This window comes from Podarcis erhardii (genome assembly GCF_964252035.2).
Source record: "Podarcis erhardii genome assembly, chromosome: 8".
In the NCBI taxonomy this organism is placed as follows: Eukaryota; Metazoa; Chordata; class Lepidosauria; order Squamata; family Lacertidae; genus Podarcis; species Podarcis erhardii.
In genome coordinates, this window is record NC_138499.1 from 677453 (window position 1) to 693703 (window position 16251).

Here is a 16251-nt window from a genome sequence, read left to right on the forward strand (position 1 = left end):
GCTCGGGTCAGAGCGCCCCGCGCGGCGAGGGGGGAGGCGTCGAGGGGGCGGAGCGGGGCCCGGCTGCTTCCTCCTCCTCCTTCCCGGGCTGCCTCCTGATGGCGGGGCTGGAGCTGCTGTCGGAGCAGGGCTACCGCGTGGACGGGCGGCGCGCCGGGGAGCTGCGCCAGATCCGCGCCCGGCTGGGCGTCTTCGCGCAGGCCGACGGCTCCGCCTACCTGGAGCAGGGCAACACCAAGGCGCTGGCCGTCGTCTACGGGCCCCACGAGGTAGGCCGGCCGGCCGGGCGGAGGGAGGGAGGGAGGGAGGGAGGGAGGGCTGGGTGGATGGGTGGATGGCGGGGCCGGCGGGCGGGCGCAGGGCTCTCCGGGCCCCCGCGCGCTCCTCTCCTCTCTCCTCTCCCCTTCCCCGTCCTCCCGCAGATGCGCGGCTCCCGCGGCAAAGCGCTGCCGGACCAGGCGCTGCTCAACTGCCAGTTCAGCCTGGCCACCTTCAGCACCGGCGAGCGCAAGCGGCGGCCCCACGGCGACCGGCAGGCGGGCGAGATGAGCCTGCAGCTCAAGCAGACCTTCGACGCCGCCATCCTCACGCAGCTCTACCCGCGATCGCAGATCGACATCTACGTGCAGGTGGGACCGGGGGGGGGGGCGAGGGGCTGGAAGGCCCCCGGGGGAGACTGGGGGGGGGGAGATAGTGTCCCCAAGTGAAGGAGGCAGTGCAGCCCCCCCCCCACTCCAGCATCCTCTAACTTAGAGGGGGGCCTAACTGGGGGGGGGTGCCTTGGTTCCAGAATCCATCCCAGTGCCCCCCACCCTAATTAATTAGGACTCATCCTTCCCATTTGTTGGAAGCCGCCCAGAGTGGCTGGGGCAACCCAGTGGCATATAAGTAATTAATAATAACAATCTAATAATATAATATCAACCCTGTCAGATGAGTAGCATATAATAAATAATTAAAATTCCTTCCGGTAGCACCTTAGAGACCAACTAAGTTTGTTACTGGTATGAGCTTTCATGTGCATGCACACTTCTTGGTCTCTAAGGTGCTACTGGAAGGAATTTTTTTATTTTGTTTTGACTATGGCAGACCAACATGGCTCCCTCCCTGTAAATAAATTATTATCATCACCATCACTCTATAAAAAGCATAATTCAGAATATCAGTTTTGCACAACCTGCTAAGGAAAATAACATCATAAAATTCAAAACAGTAACAATTAATTGCACTTTGATTCAAAATCCAATGAAAATTACTCAGTTTAATTAATTCAACAAGAGGGGCGAGCTTGATCCAGTGATCCCAGCTTTGCAAAGTCCATTAGCCCTTGCCTCTTCCTTGCCTCTTTCCTCGCTCCCCCCGCAAGACGTAGCTGTGCGCAGTGGGTGTGCTGGGTGCCTGAGGGTCCGGCTCTGGTCGGGGGCCTTGGGTGGGGAAGGGGCTCCTTCCGCTGGGTCTTGAGGAAGCCTTTCCTGCGCCTTCCAGATCCTGCAGGCGGACGGCGGCAACTACTGCGCCTCGGTGAACGCGGCCACCCTGGCGGTCATTGACGCCGGCATTCCCATGCGGGACTACGTCTGCGCCATCTCGGCCGGCTTCCTGGAGGACACGCCCCTGGCCGACCTGAACTACGTGGAGGAGGCGGCCAGCGGCCCCCAGATGGCCCTGGCGCTGCTGCCCAAGTCGGAGCAGATTGCGCTGCTGGAGATGAACGCCCGGCTGCACGAGGACCACCTGGAGCGCATCATGGAAGCCGCCAGCAAGGCCTGCAAGGACGTCTATGCCGTGCTGGACCAGGTGGTGCGGGAGCATCTGCGCGAGGTCACTGCTCTGCTAGGCAAGTGAGCCCCCTCCCGGCTGCACTATGGGGGCGCAGAGCGGCGGAAGACGCCTCCTCCTCCTCTGCCGTTTGCTCAGGTGGCGCCAGCTGGATGCGGCCAAGAATCTCCCCCTTCCTCCCTGAACTGAGCCGCTCTCTGTGGGAGAGGAATGCGCAGCTAGATGCAGGCCTGTGTTGCACTGCCCGCGGTGCTTTGCACTAAGCCTTTTTGTACAGGGTTGCTTCTTTCTTACATGCCAGAGAATTAAATATTCTTCCAAAGGAAGTACGGAGTGTGGATCGCTTGGGCACGTGGCTTCCCTCTCTGGCCTCAGGACTGGTTGAGATTTAAGAGTGGGTGAGCCTCGCGCCCCCCCCCCCCCGGGGTTCTGTGCGAGTGTCTTCAGTAAACACACCGTTGTGACGCTTGACTTGGGCAGAACAACTCTGGCCGCTGGGGGCCACAGAAGTGGAGTCCAAAGGCCTGTAACTCTGCACGGCTTAGATGGAGCCATTCCTTCATCTTAGCTGTACAGGCGCATAGAAATTAAGTTGCACTCTCAGAGGAAAAGCATGCCTGCATTATCAGAGCTAACCGGTGTTAGGAACTCAGATATATAATCAAATTGCCCAAATGGCACCTTAAACCTAGGTTACAGTTGCCACAATGAAATCCTAGGCACTGCCCCCTCAACTGGTGGTATGCAGGAGCTGGGACAGAGCAACGGGAGCTCAACCCGTAGCGGGGATTCGAACCGCCGACCTTCTGACCGGCAAGCCCAAGAGGCTCAATGGTTTAGACCACAGCACCAATCACGTCCCTAATTTATAGACCACTTTATATTTTAAACAACTAATCTCAAAGCAGTTTGCAACACATTAAAAATCAAATAAGCAATCCAGAATAAAACAGATTCAAGCTGTTTCAAGGAAAATATTTCAGATCCTTCTCTAAGTGACATTTGGCTTTCCCCATTCACCAACCCAGCATCCAGGGATCTCCACATGGTCACCGCAGTTGGACCTGCACCAGCTGCAAAACATGCCTGGTTAGTTTCTAACACTAGATAGGAGATCTAGCAAAGCACATACTATAACTTCCACTATGCTTCTCTCCAGAAACAGCCCATCCACAGAGCGCCCACCAAGGTTGGCAAGTGCTTATGCCATGTGCTCTCTGCACAGGATGGTGCCTGTGGCATGACACATGCACCCTGGCTTCTCTCTGCAGGTCATTTTGGCTCTTGGCCGGCCTGGTGGGTGACTGGTTCTGCCCTGGGCAGGTGGGGGAGTCGGAGTGGGTCACTTCTTGGGCCCTTCCAGCCCACATTGTGGAAGAATGCAAGTGGGGGGACGCTAGCCTGGGCAGGAGCTTCTTCAGTGGCCCTGGGGTCAGGCAAGGGGCACATGCCAGTCTCAAGCTTCAGGGGAAATGGGTTAACCTCAAGGAAGGGCACCAGCAGAGCCCCATCCCACGTGGTCTGAGAACTGTTGCCGTGCCTCGGAGGTACCACAGTCAGCAGGTAATAAATGCAAGAGCTGTGGCCAGGCCTGAGTGAGCAAAGACCTTGGAGGCAACGTGTCCTTGCAGGAGCAAAATGGGCATGTGGGAAACTGCCTTATACCAAGGGATCGGGGCCCCTAGCTCAGTGGATCTCTGGGGTGTCAGGCAGGAGTTTTCCGAGCCCCACCTGGAGACGCCAGCAGGGACTGAGCATGGCATGCACAGTGGGGGCTGTGGGCTTGTTCCCAGGCTAGGAAAACAGGGCTGCCCAGGGATGTTCAGGAGATCCCTGTTGGTGGCAGCATGAGGGGCTTGTCCCTGAGAGGCTGGCGCTGGGAGGAGCTGCTCTTGTGGAGAAGACTCGTCTGCCGCGCCATCCAACTGGGCTCCCGGGGGGCTTCCTGGACTTGCCCTGGAGCAAGGCACCCTCTCCGACCTGCCAGACTCGCCCAGGACAGCCTGGCAGCCCAGGAGCCCAGACCCAGAGGCCCCGGGGAGGGCGCCAGGCGGAGCCGAGGGGGCCTTGGCCCGGCACCACAGCTGCGGGTCTGGGGCCAGGATCCGGCCTCCAGCTGGCCTGGTGAGGGGAACCCGAGGGGAGCAGCTGCCTCTGCTGCCTCCAGCTCCGGGGAGGAATGCAAAATCCAATTGAAATCCCCCAGGCGGAGACTCTCTGCAGTGCAGGAACCGCAGCTTCCCCTGGCGAGAGAGGCCCAAGTGCACTCTGCACATGCTCGGAGGACCTCTTGTGCCCTCCCCCCCCCCCCGGGAGAGCGCGACCTTCTTGGGCCCGGAAGCGCCGCGAGACCATAGACTTCTCCGCGGGCTGGAGCGGCCGTTCCGGAGGCGGGACTTCCGGCGGACCCCTCGCCGCGCTCGCTCTTCCGCTTCCCCTCCGCCAGGGCCGGGAGCCGCTCTGGCCGGCTCCTCTCGCTGCTCCCGTGCGCTCGGCCGCCCCGGAAGGAGCCCCCGTGGACGGTGGGTGCGGGGCCCGCTTTCCCCGCCCACCTCCCCTCGCCCCGCCCCTCGCGGTGGGGGGGGTCCTCCCTCCGCCTGTCTGGCCCCCCAAGGGGGATTCGAACCCAGGTCCCTGTCAGGTCTGAGCCCAAGGAGAAAGCAGCGCCAATGAGACGGGGAAGGGGGGACGGGAGGGGTGAAGGTTGCTGTTGTTGTTGTTAATGGCGTTGCCCCCCTTCTCTGCCCCCCCCCAGGGCCCTGAGAGCTCTGCGTGGCCATGGGGCTGCTCTCGGACCCCTACCGCCGGCGCGCCCTCTCCCGCCTCCTGCTGCGCCTCAACACCCCGCTCTGGTGAGTAGCATCGGGGCAAGACCTGGGGGGGGGGCTCCTTTGGGGCAAAGACCCCCTGCCCCCCCCCCACACACCGCAGGTTGCTGCCCCCCAACGGCCTCCCTCTCCTTCTCTCCGCAGCATCATCAGCTTCCTGGTGGGGCTGGGCTGGTTCCTGGGCCTGGCCTCCCACCCTTTCACGCTGCGCATCTACATGTCGGAGAACGCCATGGGCTCCACCATGGTGGAGGAGCACTTTGTCCACGGGGAGCGCGCCCTCTCCTACGCCCGGGAGTTTGCCGGCCACAAGAAGAAGGCGGGGTGAGTGAGGGGCTTGGGAGCCTCCTGGGGTGCAGAGGACCTTCTGGGCTGCACCCCGAGTGCGTCCGGGGCTGTGCGGGGGGCTGGCACTCTCAGGCCTCTGCAGTCCCCCCCCCCGATGAACCCAGTGGCTCAGAGCGGGCATTTTGGTGCCCCCCCCAACATTGCTGAGCCAGGGTCTTGCCCATCAGGTTCAGAGAAACCTCAACAACCCCTGACTCTACAAGAAGGAAAGTCTTCCGTTCTGCCAGGAGTGGAATATCAAAGGGAAGAAGCAGTTTTGCCCCCAGTGCAGTTTAGGGCCTTTCTGCCCCCGGTGGGTTGGGCTTGGCACACCTTCCAATCCCTTAACAATGGCAATAGAAAGTGAGCATTCTGCGCGTAATTTTCCGATGCATGGATAAGCCTTGCCTCCCCTTTAACCTCTTATATAGCGAAGAATAATTTGTCAGTGTTGAGTGTTCCCTTCCATTGGAGGTCCACCCAAATCCAAGCCTGGATTTCTTCTGGAGATAGTGCAAGTTTTTCCTTTATAAAAGCAGATGCTGTAAAATACGCATGTGCTTAAATGCAGCAGGCAGAGGGCCTTCTCGGTGGTGGGACCCTCCCTGTGGAATGCCCTCCCATCAGATGTCAAGGAAATAAACAACTATCTGTCTTTTAGAAGACATCTGAATGCAGCCCTGTATAAAGGTAAAGGGACCCCTGACTGTTCGGTCCTGTCGTGGCCGACTCTGGGGTTGCGGCGCTCATCTCGCTTTATTGGCCGAGGGAGCCGGCGTTTGTCTGCAGATAGCTTCCAGGTCATGTGGCCAGCATGACTAAGCCACTTCTGGCGAACCAGAGCCGCACACAGAAACGCCGTTTACCTTCCTGCCAGAGCGGTACCTATTTATCTACTTGCACTTTGATGTGCTTTCGAACTGCTAGGTGGGCAGGAGCAGGGACCAAGCAATGGGAGCTCACCCTGTCACGGGGATTCGAACCGCCAACCTTCCGATCAGCAAGCCCTAGGCCAGGGATCAGCAAACTTTTTCTGCAGGGGGCCGGTCCACTATCCCTCAGACCTTGTGGGGGGCCAGACTATATTTTGCGGGGGGAAATGCACAAATTCCTATGCCCCACAAATAACCCAGAGATGCATTTTAAATAAAAGCACACATTCTACTCATGTAAAAACATGCTGATTCCCGGACCATCCACGGGCCAGATTTAGAAGGTGATTGGATTCCGGCCCCCGGGCCTTAGTTTGCCTACCCATGCCCTAGGCTCTGTGGTTTAGACCACAGCACCACCCGCATCTCCCTGCAGCCCTGTATAGGGAAGTTTTTAAGGAATGATGTTTGAGTATGTTCTGATATGTGCTGTGAGCCACCCAGAGTGGCTGGGGAAACCCAGCTAGATGGGTGGGGTATAAATATTATTATTATTATTATTATTATTATTATTATTATTATTAAAGTGTAATGCAGATGATTTCCTTGTATCTCTCTTCATACTGTGGTGACACAGTGTAGGAGAGCTCAGCCAGCCTAAGTGGCCCTTCTGCCACCTCAAGGGGGGCATTGCTTTAAAAGCTGGTGGAGCAGAAGAGGAGAGCTGGGCTCTCACCCGCCCCTGGTGCCCCTTCCCCTCTCCCCAGGGGCATGCCAGTGGCCTGGCTGGAGAAGACCATGTGGAACCTGGGCCTGGAGGTGTACAAGCAGTCCTTCTCCCGCACGCTGCCTTTCCCCGACGAGATGCGAGAGAGATACGTAGGTGCTGGGCTTCCAGGCTCCTCCGTGGGCAGGCGGGTGGGCCAGGGTGTGGCTGTTCCGCTGCTGGGGAGATGAACCCTCGGGGCTGCCCTTCTCTTTGCAGATGGTCAAGGGCACCAACGTCTATGGGATCCTGCGGGCTCCCCGGGCAGCCAGTACGGAGTCCCTGGTGCTGAGCGTCCCCTGCAGTGAGGGGCAGCAGAACAACCAGGCCGTGGGGCTGATGCTGGCGCTGGCCTCCCACTTCCGAGGTGAGCTGGGAGGGGTGGGGCTTTGGCTGCCCTTTGCCAGGCCTTTAGAGATCCTGCAGCTGATCGCGGCTAAGCTAGAGATGCGAAGGTGGGGGGGGTGTCCCCTGTTCCCCTCTATTTGTTTCCCCAAAAATGGAGGAGTGCATTCCAAGCCAGTTGGAATCCAGGCCACACTTGCATTTGTGCAAGTTTAAATATGGGTTTTCTGTATCTCAACCTGCCCCTAGAACTATAATGCATGAAATATTCTAGAACGAGACGGGGGTAGGATCCAGCCTGCTCCCTGTGATGCCTCTCCCTGGTTTCCCTTCCCTTGGCTGCGAGGGAAGAACTGGCTCTGCCTGTTACTTCCTTTGGGGGGGGGTGATATGTGCCAGTGCTGGGTCTGCCCAGGGGGTTCTTGGGGGCTGCTGAGCTTCCCCTCTGTCCTAGGTCAGATCTATTGGGCCAAAGACATCATCTTCCTGGTGAACGAGCATGACCTGATTGGGATGGAGGCCTGGCTGGAGGCGTATCATGACGTCAACGTCACAGGTGAGAGGGCGCTGCCTGGGGGGATTGCACAGCCGCCCTGGGGGAGTCTGCCTGGAGCACCTGCTTTGGAGCTGCTGGGGGGGGGGAGTTGCTTCCTCCCTCTCTTGTTTCTCCAGAGGGGAGTTCCTGCCAGTTCTTTTGCTCTCTCCTTTGCCTGGCCCAGACCCAGCCAGCTCTTCCAGGGTCCTGTTATCCGGCCACAAAGGCTCATCTCCTAACCCCCCCCCCCCCGCCCCGGGCTTCTGCCCTGCCCTGTCGCAGAACGACTGGCTCCCGTCCTCTGGGAATGAAGGGCAGCACCTTCAGCCCCGTGATGCGAGCGGCCATCACCCTCATCAGCTTTTATTTTAGCAACCTGGGGCCATCCTTTCTCTCCCCCCCCCCCCGCAGAGGTGCACTCGTCAGGGATGCTGGGTCGGGCAGGAGCCATCCAGGCCGCCATTTCTCTGGAGCTGAGCAGCGACGTCATCACCAGCTTTGACGTGGCTGTGGAGGGGCTGAACGGGCAGCTGCCCAACCTGGACCTTGTCAACCTCTTCTACTCCTTCTGCCAGAAGAACGGGCTGCTCTGCACCATTCAGGGCAAGGTGGGTGGGAAGGGGGGCCCTGGGGGGCTGCTGGAGGGGGAGGCCTGGAGCCCCCTCAACAAAGGCCAGCTGGCTGGAGGGGAGGCTCCGGCCTTGCCTCTTTCCCTGTCCTGTCCGTGGGGTGGATTTCTCCGCTCCTGGGTTGTGAGGGCAGGGAGCTGCTTTGGGCCAATTGTCCTGAGTCCCCTCTCCGCTCCCCTCCAGCTGCAGCGGACCGACTGGGACTCCCTGCCGGCCTTCGTCCACTCTCTGCAGACGATGCTTCTGATGGTGCTCAAACAGGGCTCCGGCCGGCCGCAGGGGGACCACGGGCTCTTTCTGCGCTACCACATCGAGGCCATCACCCTGCGCGGCATCAACAGCTTCCGCCAGTACAAGTTTGACATGGGCATGGTTGGCACGTGAGTAGGAGGCCTTGGCAGGGCGTGAAGGACCCTGTTTGGGGAGCGGGAGCAGACTTTGTTCTGTGTGGAAGCTGAGAAGGGTTGGGATACGCCCACAACTGCCTCAGGAGGGGGAGGCAATCATCAGAATTGCATGGGTACTGGATCAGGCCAAAGAAGAGCCCATCTAGTCTGGCATCCTGCTCTCCCAGTGGCAGAATGCCTTTGAAAACTTAGGAATCCTGGTAGGCTGCTTCTGGGCTTGGATGTTCCATGAGAGCATAAGTGGGGCCTGGTTGTTGGTTCAGGCCAAAGAAGAGTCCCTCTAGTCCAACCTCCTGTTCTCACAGGGGCCAACCAGATGCCCCAAGGGGAAGAAGGCCACAAGCAGGATTCGAACCCAGGAGGTGCTCTCTCCCTTCCTCTGCTTTCCGGCAACTGGTTCTCAGAAGCCCTTCCACCTCTGACTGTGGGTGCAGAGCAGAGCCATCCTGGCCAGTAGCCATCCATAGCCCTCTCCTCCTCCATGAATTGGTCCCATCCTCTCTCAAAGCCAAGAATTCTGCCTCTCACCCCGTCGCTTGCCTTCCCCAGGACCCTGGAGGGAATGTTCCGGAAGCTGAACAACCTGCTGGAGCGCCTCCACCAGTCGTACTTCTTCTACCTGCTCCCGTCTCTCTCCCGCTTCGTCTCCATCGGGCTCTACATGCCAGCCTTCGGGTTCCTCATCCTCATCCTGGTCCTCAAGATATCCTCCTCCTCTGTGTGGGGAGCAGGGAGGGGGTCTGGGGGGAGTTTCTGTCTCTTGCTGCTTCTGAGTTGGGATCCAGGGCAGGGTCAGAGGAGAAACTCCCACTTGAGGAGCCCAGCTGTGGGGCCACATAGTGGAGGACTCCCCAGGAAGCAGACGGACTGATGGTCTCAGCCAAGGCAGCTGCGTCTGTCTCCAGGAGAGGCTCCCTCTGACCACAAAGCGTTGGGGCCTTGCAGGGAGGCGCTTGGGAGCCCAACTCGAGGGTCCTCTGGCCTGAGGGTGGCTTTTTCTGTACCTCTTGGGAGCCAGAGGACGGGACAGGCTCTGGAGCTTCTGCCCTGACCAGCTGCGAGGATGAACAGAAGCTGATAGGCCTGGGGCATCCCCTGTTGGGAAGGTGGCCTGAGCAGACTTCCATGGTGCCAGGCTGCCAGCCCTACCCTTCAGCCGGACAGCGTCCTTGTGCAATGTTGTTCCTGTGCCAGAAGGAAGAATTTCAGCAAACGCAGCTTCTCCTGTCACTGGCTGTGTCCCTCTGGACTCCTCTCTTCCATGCAGCAACTGCGGCCCATAGGCCTGGCAGCCAAGCCCTTCAGGAGCAGCCCTGGTTTGCCGCAGCCCCGATCGGTGGGCGAGAGGCCTCCCTTGGGTGCCCCCTGTGTCTGGCTGGCCAGGCTCAGCCTCACTCTGTCCTGTTGTCATTCATCTCAGCAGAGCTCTGGCAAATGCCAGAGGTGTTCCGACAAGAGGTCGAGGGGTGTTAGGTTCCCTGGCATCGCCTTAGCTAGACCCTGGAAGGCTACCCCCCTTGGTGCTCCTCTGGATACTTGGGGAGGGGATGTCTGGTTGGTGTCCCCTAGGATTTGGGTGAGGGGAGTTCCTGGCTTGGCTCATCGCGTCCTCTGAGGTCCTGCCTTTCCCTTGACTCCTCCTTCCTCTTCACGCTCTGGACCTGTGGATGAAGCTGAGCCGCTACGACGTGGACCCAGATGACCGTCTCTGCGACGGAGACCAAGGTCCTAGTCCTGTTGCTCTGGAGGTGAGATGATGTGGCGGGGAGTGGCGGGGTCCCTGGGGAGGGGGCAGAGAAGGGACTCGGTGGTGGGAAAGGACCTGCATGGGCATTGCTCGCCTCTAGAAGTCACCCTGGAGCCCTGCACAGCCCATTCCTGCAATCCTGCACCCCCCTGAAAAAAACATGGGTGCTGCTTGTCTGCTCCTGGAACGGTCAGTCCTCTCACACTGACTGCTTCCAGCGCATGGCATTGTAGTGTTTCCAAAGTAAAGGAAGGATTGGACTTTGATTAATAAGATACACACGAGGCTGGGAAGAGTGCGTATAATAATTCCTTTCCACTCCTTGGCCCAGGTCGTTTTATTCACAAAAGAACTTTTTACACAGTGTTTGTAAGAACCAATCAGATTTCCTCTGAGCATTTCAAAAAAACCCATGTGGGACAAAGTCAGATCAGAAGAAATTCTTTTAACTACAAAGAAACTATCTCCTACTTGAGCATGCATATGTAGTTCAGAGTCAATAAAATAGGAATAAAAGGAGGAATGCATTCAGCAAAACCCCGGAGGTCATAGACAGGAGTCCACAGGAGAGGTAGGATGGCAGTATTTGCCATCTCCTTGTGAACTCTCTTCCTGGCCCTTAAGATCTACATCAAAGCTACCTTCTATCTCGAGGACCCAGGATGCCTGATGCAGCTGGTCTGTGTTTCAGAATGCTGATACGTGCCTGTCAGGCGTAGAGAAAGCAAATGGCAGAGGCGCAGAGACTTGTGGGATTCGATCAGAAACTATTGTCAATGAATCAAACCCAGTCAACGCAATGCTTTCATTGCTGTCACAATGGCTTGCTCCATATTTCATCATTCCCCATAGCAATCCCACCTGACCCCCACACTCTGGATATCTGCACCCCTCCATGGCACGGCCAACAAAGAGAGAGCACCCCAAAAAGACATGGCTGGCTGAGGAAGAGAACGGCTTGGAAATGTGATGCTCCCTGGACACCTTGAGACTAAAATGCGCTTGAAGATCCTCCTGAGTCTGCAGGCCTTGAAGAGCCAGGCTTTGCCAGCCCCCTCCCCTCTTCTTCCCTGGGCCAGGCATGCTGTGGGGGTCAAAGTGGTCCTGCTTTTCGGTGCAGTTGCTGCACTTGTTCCAGCAGAGATCCCCAAATGCACAATGAACTCTTATTTGGGGAAAGGGTGGGGTTGTTTTTGCCCCCCCCCCGAAACCCCCACCAGCCTTAGCCGCGACTCCTGGCCTTCTCATCCAGGAAGGGGGCCCTTCTCCTGACCCCTCCGCCCTCCTCTCTCACCCAGGAGCCCAAGCCCAGCCTGCTGACGCTGGTGCCCCCGCTGCTGATCTGCCACGCCACGGGGCTCGCCCTCTACTTCGTGCCCATCCTGGGGCAGCAGGTGGCCACGCAGCACTTCCCCGTCTCGGAGTCAGAGGCTGTGGTGCTGACGGTCATTGCCATCTACGTGGCGGGGCTGGCGTTGCCCCACAACACGCACAGGTGACGGGGAGGGAGGGGAGGAGACGGCCAGGCCAGGTGGGAGAGGGCGAGATGTGTGGAGCTTAAAGGGGTGCCTGATTGCCCAGCGCTCTCTGGGTCAAGGGCCGGGCTGCTGCTGCTCTTCTTTTCAAGGGGCTGTGCTTGTGCTGCCTGCAGACTGGCTCTGTGTCTCTGCCCCGCAGGGTCCTGACGGGCTCGGGAAGCGACCGTGGCTGGATGACGCTGAAGTTGGTCTCGCTCCTCTACCTGGCCATACAGCTGGGCTGCATCGCCCTCATCAACTTCTCCCTGGGCTTCCTGCTGGCTGTCACCATGGTGCCTGTCGCTGCCCTTGTCCAGCCCACGGGGCCCAAGTACGTACGCCCTGGGGCTGCTTCCTGCTTCCCTCTCTGCCCCCACCCCACAAGAACTGGGCTGCAAAGGACAGGGATCACCAGAATTGCCCAGGGCAGATGACGGGGCGTCTCCTTGCCACTCCTCCCCCTGAGCTCTGTCCTCCAGCTACAAAGGGAGACAGTGGCCTCTCAGTGTTGCTGGGAGTTTGCAGCTGCCCTCAGCTGCAGCCAACACATCAGGGAAGGTGGCAGCTGTAGCCTAACGGCATCAGTTGGGCACTTGCAGCCTCCCCATCCCTGGCCTAATGAAGTGGCCGTGTTCCCCCTCTTCTGGGCCAGTTCTTTGCGGGGAAAGCCAAGGGCCTCTCCAGAGGAAGAAGCAAGAAGGCAAATGCTTGACAGAGCCAAATTTGTTTCTGTATGTCGGGCTTCCTCAGGACACGCAAAGCAGAGCTGCCCACATCAGGATGATGTGTTTGGCCTTAGTTTCAAAATGGAGATACAAATAGGACTCTTTTGTCCAAAAGGTGCTTTGCAGGAATAGAGTCCTCCCCATTATCCTTCTGTGGGGGGTGTTATGGAATTTAGGGGTGGGGAGTGTGTCCCCCAGGCAAGCTTCTCAGCTTTTCAAATTTGTGGCCCTGGACCCTTGGTCCTGTCCTTCAGGGCGGTGGGGGTTTCAACCCTGTCCATGGCTGAAGAAGGAACGGTTGCTTTAGGAAGGTGGGGGTTCTCGGTTTGTTTTTGTTCCTCAGTATTGGTATCAAACTTTATTTTGGTCACAGACCTGCATAAGATAAAAAATACTGATAAATAGAATGCGTAAGACTTAAATCAGGTAAGGGATAAAAACTAGTAGTTAAAAAGTGATATCATACATAACTTTAAAAGATAGAAACAAGGACAAACGGTTAAAAGTGACTATAAGAGAGGGAGCGTGAAGGAGCACAGTTCTGGCATTTGGGGTCTAGTTTGTGGCGCAAACCACCCTTTGACGAATATCCATCATGGCAGCGCAAAATCTAGGAACTGAGTATATAACATCTGGGTTTTCATCTTGAAGTAGCAGGGAGGGATGAAGTTGTTCTGTGCGACTTGGAAATGTTTTTCTTCTTGTTTTATCGTGTATTCTGTGTTTTTATCTTGTACTTCTATATTGTGAACTGTCCTGTGATCTACAGACAAAGGGTGGCATGCAAATTTTAACAACAAAACCCACAATACATCCTGCCCTTTCGGGAGTGGGCCTGCCCCTGCCTGTGTGCCCGCAGGAGCCCAGAGTTTTCTTTCCCCATTTCCTCCCCAGGTACCTCTACGCTGTGCTGCTGGTCCTGGTCACGCCAGCGGCCACACTTCTCTTCTGCATCTTCCTGTACCAGGAGCTCATTGAGTACCCCATCTCCCTGCTGGAGGGCTGGCAGCGCTTCTTGCAGGCGATTGCTGAAGGGCTGTTGGACCACCACCTCTACGGCTCCATCGTCTTCCCCTTCATCGCCATCTTTGTCTACCCCTGCTGGCTTCTACTCTGGAATGTGCTTTTCTGGAAGTAGCCCCCTGACGCTGCCTCTGTGCTTGACTTGGCCTGCCCCGATCCACTTGGGACTTCCCTGGGCAGCCAGGGGAGACTTCCCTTCCATCCTGCTGGGTGCCACTGTGATTTCAGAAATGTGAAATTCTGGGGCAGAGGCGTGAGGCCTCCTGAAGCCATTGGCTGGAACGCTGTAGGGGATGCCTGCTTGGGGAGTGTCCTGGTCTTGTGGGATTTGACGTCTGCGGCAGCTGCAGCCAGGGTTCATAGTTCTGGGTGTGGGGCAGGCTGGGCAGCTGCTCAGAGCTTGCAGGAGAGGGGGAGCTTGGGCTGGGGTAACTGGATCCTGGTTCTTTTGTGGTGGCCCTACTTTAAGTCATGAGTGTGACTCTCAGGGGCAGGACGCCAGCCTGGGGTGTGGCTGGTCCTTTTCTCGGTGGCTTCAGCTTGCATGTGGACCACGTGGGGCCAAGAACCAGCTCTGATGTTAGCAATGCAAGATGATATTGAGGGGGGGGGGGAGGTTGGGGAGAGTAGCTGTGTACAATCTTTAAATAAAAATAAAGACAAAAGGTTTTGATACAGTCCTTGCACTTATTTTCATCCAGACTCCTCACCAGAAACACAGCTCTTGGGGCATCTGCTAACAATTCAAAATATCAACCATAACCTTGCACTTAAGATGTACTAAAAGAGTAAAGCAAAGCAGCAGCTGGTCCCGTTATAACGGGGGGGGGGCATCTTTGACCCTGCAGATGTGGCTGGACGTGGCAGGGCATGCTTTTATACTGCTGCAGTTTCACTGGTTTCATGTTTTTTTGTTGTAATGATACTGGGTTTTGTTCTAATGATACTGGTTGGTTTTACATTGTACACAGCTTAGATATTTTTATTTTTATTTTATTTTGTTATTTATTAATCAAAGTTTTATACTGCCCTTCACCCATAGATTTCAGGGTGGTTCACAACAGAAAAATACAAGATTCTCTCACTCTATAAAAAAGAACAAAACAAACCAATACCCCCCCACACACATTTAAAAGGGTATCAAATGTTATTCAGCCCAAGGCCTAGTGGAAGAACGTTTTTGCCTAGCGTCTAAAGGCATATAAGGAAGGTGTCAGACAAAACTCCCTGGGGGAGAGCATTTCACAGACAGGAAGCCACTACACACTTTGAATTGGGCCAGGAATGTGCACCTGCCCTTCAGCCTAAGGTGCCAGGCACCCGGGTGGCCCTTGGGCAGGAGCCTCAGCTGCTCCTGGGCAGATTTCTCCCTGTGCCTCTGCCAGCCTGCGCTGAGGGAGCAGAGGGTTGGGGCTGCAAGGCAAGGCTTAGAAGCAGCACATACCAACCCCACTGAACCCCTTTTCATGTACAACAAAAGGAGGTGCTGGGGAAGGTGAGAGGCTCCCGCCTGAAGCCCTGGGGAGCCATTGCTGCCGGTCAGTGTCAGCAGTACTGAGGTGGATGGGCAGCTGGGTCTAGAAGGCAGCTGGCTGGGCTCCTTTTCCACCCCTTGTTGTTTAGTCGTGTCCGACTCTTCGTGACCCCCTGGACGAGCACGCCAGGCCCTCCTGTCTTCCACTGCCTCCCGCAGTTTGGTCAGACTCATGCTGGTAGCTTTGAGAACACTGTCCCACCATCTCTACTTCCGTCGTCCCCTTCTCCTTGTGCCCTCCATCTTTCCCAACATCAGGGTCTTTTCCAGGGAGTCTTCTCTTCTCATGAGGTGGCCAAAGTCTTGGAGCCTCAGCTTCAGGATCTGTCCTTCCAGTGGGCACTCAGGGCTGATTTCCTTCAGAATGGAGAGGTTGGATCTTCTTGCAGTCCGTGGGACTCTCAAGAGTCTCTTCCAGCACCAGAATTCAAAAGCATCCATTCTTCGGCGACCAGCCTTCTTGATGGTCCAGCTCTCACTTCCATACATCACTACTGGGAAACCAGAGCTTTAACTATACGGACCTTTGTTGGCAAGGTGATGTCTCTGCTTTTGAAGATGCTGTCTAGGTTGGTCATTTCCACCCTTACGAGGTTAACCCTACAAGGGGTTAAAGCGACGGAGCACGCCGTTCCTAGAGGGGACATAGCAAGCGCAACGAGATGACACTGTAGAGCGGCTCCTCGCCAAGGGGAGGGGCGGGAGCTGGGCGAGACTCCGAGCGGGCTGCACCGCAGGGCTGTCTCTTCACTTTTATAGCTCTATGGGGATTCTTTCGCCCTCCCCATAGAGCTACAGATATGGAGAGTGACAGGCAGCCTGAACTTCCGGGAACAATAGAAAAGCCTGGCATGGGAACCGAGGAAGACGAGCTGGCCCAGGCCAAGGCGGCCCACCGGGTCCAGCCTCCCCGGGGCCGAGCAGGGGCCCCGAGGGGAAACCCGCCAGACCCCCCGCCTTACTGCTCCCCCCCCCCTCCTCCTGGTCCGCGTTCGTGGCCCGGGGCTTCTTCCTCGCGTGGGAGGGAGTTCCGCAGCTGAGCTCTGGCTCCGGCTCTCCCACCTCGCAGCTCCGAGGGCGGGACTGGCAGCCCGGCCGGAGGAGGAGGAGGAGCAGCGGGGGACGGAGCTGGCCCAGGGGAGCCGAGGAGAGCCGGGCAGAAGGCGATTCCGCCTCGCCCTCCGGAAGGGCTTTCCGCAGAGGCTGGAGGCCCCCCC

The 16251-nt window shown here is 57.4% G+C and overlaps 2 protein-coding genes across 2 annotated transcripts; both read left to right on the forward strand.

Annotated features, from left to right (window-relative positions):
* The first annotated feature begins 58 nt into the window (after positions 1–58).
* On the forward strand, positions 59–2105 carry EXOSC4 (exosome component 4). Its single transcript, XM_081875058.1, has 3 exons — positions 59–269; positions 423–629; positions 1486–2105. The coding sequence occupies exons 1-3, from the start codon at positions 99–101 to the stop codon at positions 1843–1845; spliced, it is 738 nt and encodes a 245-aa protein (XP_081731184.1). The 5' UTR covers positions 59–98; the 3' UTR covers positions 1846–2105.
* A 2286-nt stretch (positions 2106–4391) lies between these two features.
* GPAA1 (glycosylphosphatidylinositol anchor attachment 1) lies at positions 4392–14132 on the forward strand. The gene is made up of 13 exons (XM_081875057.1): positions 4392–4420; positions 4535–4631; positions 4752–4931; positions 6574–6685; positions 6792–6939; positions 7372–7473; positions 7864–8060; positions 8265–8461; positions 9038–9191; positions 10141–10236; positions 11534–11730; positions 11913–12083; positions 13372–14132. Exons 2-13 carry the CDS (start codon positions 4558–4560, stop codon positions 13613–13615), a joined length of 1872 nt encoding a protein of 623 aa, XP_081731183.1. The 5' UTR covers positions 4392–4420; positions 4535–4557; the 3' UTR covers positions 13616–14132.
* The last annotated feature ends 2119 nt before the right edge of the window (positions 14133–16251 follow it).